Source organism: Pteropus alecto, unplaced genomic scaffold, assembly GCF_000325575.1.
Source record: "Pteropus alecto unplaced genomic scaffold, ASM32557v1 scaffold45, whole genome shotgun sequence".
NCBI classification, from domain to species: Eukaryota; Metazoa; Chordata; class Mammalia; order Chiroptera; family Pteropodidae; genus Pteropus; species Pteropus alecto.
This window is the reverse complement of record NW_006442491.1, coordinates 39,771,498-39,776,803: the sequence shown is the minus strand read 5'-3', so window position 1 is coordinate 39,776,803 and position 5,306 is coordinate 39,771,498. Positions and strand designations below refer to the sequence as shown.

The window sequence follows — 5,306 nt, the reverse complement described above, 5'->3', positions numbered from 1 at the left end:
GGCCCATCCAGGTGGGCGGCACGGCCCCTCGCCAGGGCCGGCAGGGCAGGGCGGGCCGAGGTCCCAGGACTGGGCCGGGACTGGCCGGGGTGGGGTGACCTGGCTTTCCCGTGCCCCCCAGCCCAGAATCGTGGCAAGGCTGGACGTGACCTCTCCTGACCTCTTCCGGCTTGTCTTCCGCTACGTCAACCGCGGGCCCACGAGCGTGAGCGGACGGGTGTCTGTGCGGGAGGAGGGCAAGTTCGCTACCTGCACCAACTGTGAGTTCCCCTCCCCTGCGCCCCGCACCCACTCACCTCTCCCCCACCAGCCCCAGCCCTGCCTTGGGCGCCCGTGCGTGGGTGGGGAGGTGGGTGGGGAGCCGGCCGGGGGCTGTGGCCAGAGTCTCGCTCCCACCCCAGGCACGGAGCAGAGCCAGCCCATCGTCTTCCCGCCCAGCACGGAGCCCGCCTTTGTCACCGTGCCCCAGAGGGGCTTCGGGGAGCCCTTCGTGCTGAACCCCGGCACCTGGGCTCTGCTCGTGGAGGCCGAAGGGGTGCTGCTGGTGAGGCAAGGGGCGAGCGGGGTGGGCGGGTCCAGAGGGGTCCGGGGTCGGGGGGCCGCAGCACCAACCTTCCTCCCTCCCTCCCTCCAGGACTACGTGGCTCTGCTGCCCAGTGTCTACTACGAGGCGGCTCTCCTGCAGCTGCGGGTGACCGAGGCCTGCACGTTCCGGCCCACCGCCCAGCGCTCCGGGGAGAAGTGAGCACAGGCCTGCTGGGGCGGGGGCCTGACCCTCACTGTGCCCAGGCCGCCCCCACCATGCTGACCACAGACTGTGTCTCCCCACCCGCAGCTGCCTCCTCTACACACACCTGCCCCTGGATGGCTTTCCCTCAGCCCCTGGGCCCCAGGCCCTGTGTCGCCATGACAACAGCCTGCCCCGGCCCTGCCCCACGGAGCAGCTCAGCCCCTCCCACCCACCGCTGGCCGCCTGCCAGGGCAGTGATGTGCGTGTCCGGGGACCCCAGAGAGGGCAGGCGGGGTCTAGACCCGGGGAGGCGGGCCCTTGGCCCGGGGGGCCGGGGTCCATGCTGCAGAGACGAGGCACAGGTGGCGGGTCACGGTGATGAGCAGGGGAGCGTCTGACCCTGGGAGTCCATGCTGGGGCACCTGTTCTCTGGCTCCGTGTGGACACAGCCGTCTGGGCTGGACCTCCGGGCGCTGGGCGCTCAGCTGCGATGCGGCCAGTGGGCCTCGCTAGGCGGAGGCGGCTCGGAGTGACCAGGGGTCAGAAGGCCGAGTGTCTTCAGTGTCCTGGGCGGAGGGCCCCAAGCAGCAACAATGTCCAGGAAGCACGTGCGGTCCTGTTCTTGGGGTCTGATTGCCTGTTCCCCCAGATGGACGTCCAGCTGCGGGTGGCGGTGCCACAGCCCGGCCGCTATGCCCTGGTGGTGGAGTACGCCAACGAGGACACCCGCCAGGAGCTGGGCGTGACCATGCACACCCCCCAGCGGGCCCCCCAGCAGGGGGCGCTCACCCTGCACCCCTGCCTGTACAGGTGGGCAGGGAGGAGGTGGGAGGGCTCGGGCCCCAGGCCGCCCACCTGCTAACCGCCCCCACCCCGTCCCCAGCATGCTGTGCCGTGGCACCGCCCTGGATGCCCAGCAGCACCTGGCCATCTTCCATCTGGACACAGAGGCCAGCGTCCAGCTCACAGCCGAACGGGCACACTTCTTCCTGGTAAGGCCCTGACCCCTTCCCTCGGGCCCTAGGACCCTTCCTGTGGGGTTGGGTCCTTTGGAAGATTTTAAATTCGCATCAGAGCAGAGGACAGTGTAACTCACCCAGGTTCCCGCCGCCTACACCGCTGTCGGCCATCGGCCTGTGCCATCCCGTTTCTTCTGGGACCCCCTCATCTGCAGTGCGTTTTCCCCGTGGGTACAAAGCGTACGTTTATTTAGTGATAATGCCCCTGGCCACGTAGTGGAAGTGCGATGCATTGGCGTAGGCGTGGAAAGAAGCCGGGGTCTTAACAAATCCTGTTTTTGGGTATCATTTACCGAAACGTCCCCGTATGGGGGGGGGTCTGCTCCCCGGTGTCAGGAAGCGGCAGTTCCCCCAGGACTCCGCAGCACCAGGCGCTCGGCCGGTTTGCCGCCGTATCGGCCTCACAGAGCTGGGGCAAGCGAGTTGTGAGCGCCGAGCACGACGCGGCCTCAATCACTGAGCGGGCGTCCATGGCCCAGCGGCCGTTCATTCACACGAGACGGAGCGGACGCTGTCCGCTCTCTGCAGCACACTGTGCAGTCTGTCGTGTTACACGTCCCTCGGCCTCTGAGAACGTGCAGTTTTTGTAAAAGCGTCAAACTGCACTGAGACACAGCAGGGACGTGGCCGGAGCCCACAGCAGGGTTCCGAGCCCCACTGCAGCGCACAGGCTTCCGACGCTGCTCATGGACGCGGGCTCTGCCGCCTCCCGGTCGGGCTGCGTGGGGACCTGCGGTGTGTCCAGCACGGTCGTGGCCTGCTGCCCACGGAGGTTTCCCGTGGACGTGGGGCCCATGGCCCAGCATGCTTCCCAGGCCAGGACGTCCTGCAGGCCCCCAGGCAGCTGTCCCGTATGAAGGCGCCGCTTACCTTGGCTGTTCTGGAACTTCCCATGGTGAATCGGGCAGGGTGCTCTTTTGCCGACACCACGTGGGAGGTGGACGCGTGATGCCGGGTCACACAGCATCCCTTGTCGGCACTGCAGGGTTTTCTAGATCCCCTGCAAGGTCTCGTGCTTGTCACATTTGTCACTGCGTACTTACGTTGCAGTAGACAGCACAGGGCAGAGATGCCCGCTTGCGAACCGCGTTTACCGAGCATCGGCCTGTGCCGGTCCTGCTCCTGGAGCGGAGGGGAAGGCAGGGGGCCACATGGTGGGAAGAGCAGGGCCACGGGCACAGCCGGGAGGTGCCCGGGCCCCAGAAACCGCAGGCGGGCTGGGGGCTGTACAGCCAGAGGCAGGGCCGGCAGAGCTGCTCAGGGCCTGGATGCAAGAGCAGGACGGGGGTGGGGCGGGGGACGCCGGGGTGCAGGCCTGCTCCACCGGTGCCTCCACGTCCACGCCTGGCCCCGCCCACAGCACAGCGTCACCCTGGTGCCTGTGGAGACCTTCACCCCGGAGTTCGTGGAGCCCCGGGTCCACTGTGTCAGCAGCCATGGCACCTTCAGCCCCAGCAGGTAGTGTGGCCAGTGGGGCCTGAGTGGCCGGCGGGGTGGCCAGCGAGCACACTGTCCGGGACGCCAGGACTCACGCCCGTGCTGTCCCCAGGGCCGCCTGCCTGCCCTCCCGCTTCCCAAAGCCGCCCCAGCCCATCGTCCTCAGGGACTGCCAGGTGCTGCCGCTGCCGCCCAGCCTCCCACTGACACACTCTCCGGAGCTCGTCCCAGGCGCAGCCCCGGCCGGGCCCCAGCCTCGGCCCCCCACCGCCGTGGACCCCGACGCAGAGCCCACCCTGCTGCGCCATCCCCAGGTGAGGCCCCGGGATCGGGGGGCGGGTGTGGGCTGGGCCAGGGCTGTGGCCACCCCGCCAGCTGCCCTTGGCGGGTGGTCCAGGCAGCAGTGGGCCAGCTCGGGTCCCCCTAGTGTCCCCACACCTCTGCCACTCACCAGAGCCTCCCCTGCAGGGCACAGTGGTCTTCACCACCCATGTCCCCGCGCTGGGCCGCTACGCTGTCCTACTCCACGGCTTCCAGCCGGCCCACCCCACCTTCGTCGTGGAGGTCCTCGTCAACGGCGGCCGCATCTGGCAGGGTAAGTGGCTGTGGTGGATGGTGGGGACAGACCCCAGATGAGGGGCCCGTCGGAGTCTCAGCCACACGATGTGGCTCCATGGCCCACGCGGCCCAGAGCACGGTGCCCGTCACCTGGCTGTGGGTGACGAGTCCTCACCCCACACCTGCTGTCAGTCATCAAACGAGGTGACCCAGTGTCCTTTGCCGTGCCCGACCTCCTGGGCCCCTCCCACTCTGCTCCTCGCATCTGTTCTGTGAATTAGGGCTCGCTCATCACACATGGGTGATCAAGAGGTCACCATGGGAGGCTGGGTGACAGCACGCGTGTTCCTGCATGCCTGTCCTCACCCCGCCAAACCCAGGGACCTGCACATGTGGGCCTTCACACGCATCTGTTCTGTGAATTAGGGCTCGCTCATCACACACACGGGTGATCGAGAGGTCACCATGGGAGGCTGGGTGACAGCATGCGTGTTCCTACATGCCTGTCCTCACCCCGCCAAGCCCAGGGACCTGCGCATGTGGGCCTTCACACATGACAATGGCTGACTAGCGCAGTGTGAGGGCCAGTCCCCCCTGGTGCCTGCAGGACCCGGGATGATGGTGTGGGCCCGGACGGTCTGTGTGTTGGGGACAGACTGGCTTTCCTACTGCTGCAGGCCACGCCAACGCCAGCTTCTGCCCGCACGGCTATGGCTGCCGTGCCCTGGTGCTGTGTGAGGGCCAGGCCCTCCTGGACGTGACTGACAGCGAGCTCACTGTGACTGTGCGGGTGCCTGAGGGCCGGTGGCTCTGGCTGGTGAGTCCTGAGGCTGGTGTCCCTGTGTGTGCATGTCCTGCACCTCCTCAGGGACCAGCCGTCCTCGCACCTGTCACCCCACTATCGGTCACTCAGCCAGGGTATGTGCCCTGCCTGCCTCAGCCCAGCCCCATGCCAGGGGCCAAGAGCCCAGATGCTCCCCAGCGCCGCCCTGCTGGTCAGAGTGGCCTTCCTGGAGGAGGCGGGCCTAGGGGTGGGCAGGGCACCAGCAGGCTGGGGGCCCCTTTGACCGGTGCCACCTCCTCACACACCCCAAGCTTCTGTGAGGCCGAGGAGACACCCGAGTGGAGGCCCGGCCTTGCCAGGGCTGGGGTGTCATGCTCCCACTGTCTCACTGCCCGGTAAGACAGCGGCCAGTCACAAAGCCCACTGGAAACGTGCTCCTGCCCTCGGCTCTGTCACACGCCCCCAACCTGGCCCTCTCCTGGGCCCGCGGGAAGGTGACCAGGCCCTGGTGCTGTAGGAGTACGTGCTGGTGGTCCCCGAGGACGCCTACAGCTCCAGCTACCTCCGGGAAGAGCCCTTGGACAAGTCCTACCACTTCATCAGCCACTGCGCCTCCCAGGGCTACCACGTCAGGTGGGCGGGGCCGCCGCCTTTTGTGCTAAGTGGATGCAAGACATTGATTAGAACAAACTGTTCTAGTGAGCCATAGAATTCCATTAGGATATAACGTGCGATACCAAAATGATCATGCAAAAGACATTGCTCTTAAAATGTAAAA

At 67.0% G+C, this 5,306-nt stretch overlaps 1 protein-coding gene across 1 annotated transcript in view; it reads left to right on the top strand.

Moving 5' to 3' along the window:
- LAMA5 (laminin subunit alpha 5) overlaps positions 1 to 5,306 on the top strand; it is a 60,044-nt gene that overhangs the window by 38,985 nt on the left and 15,753 nt on the right. Inside the window, exons 23-34 of the mRNA XM_025039870.1 lie at positions 3 to 11; positions 122 to 260; positions 402 to 544; positions 635 to 741; positions 836 to 989; positions 1,380 to 1,540; positions 1,614 to 1,722; positions 3,110 to 3,207; positions 3,299 to 3,500; positions 3,655 to 3,781; positions 4,422 to 4,561; positions 5,046 to 5,158. Coding sequence (XP_024895638.1) covers positions 3 to 11; positions 122 to 260; positions 402 to 544; positions 635 to 741; positions 836 to 989; positions 1,380 to 1,540; positions 1,614 to 1,722; positions 3,110 to 3,207; positions 3,299 to 3,500; positions 3,655 to 3,781; positions 4,422 to 4,561; positions 5,046 to 5,158 — 1,502 coding nt within the window. The remainder of the gene's footprint in view (positions 1 to 2; positions 12 to 121; positions 261 to 401; positions 545 to 634; positions 742 to 835; positions 990 to 1,379; positions 1,541 to 1,613; positions 1,723 to 3,109; positions 3,208 to 3,298; positions 3,501 to 3,654; positions 3,782 to 4,421; positions 4,562 to 5,045; positions 5,159 to 5,306) is intronic.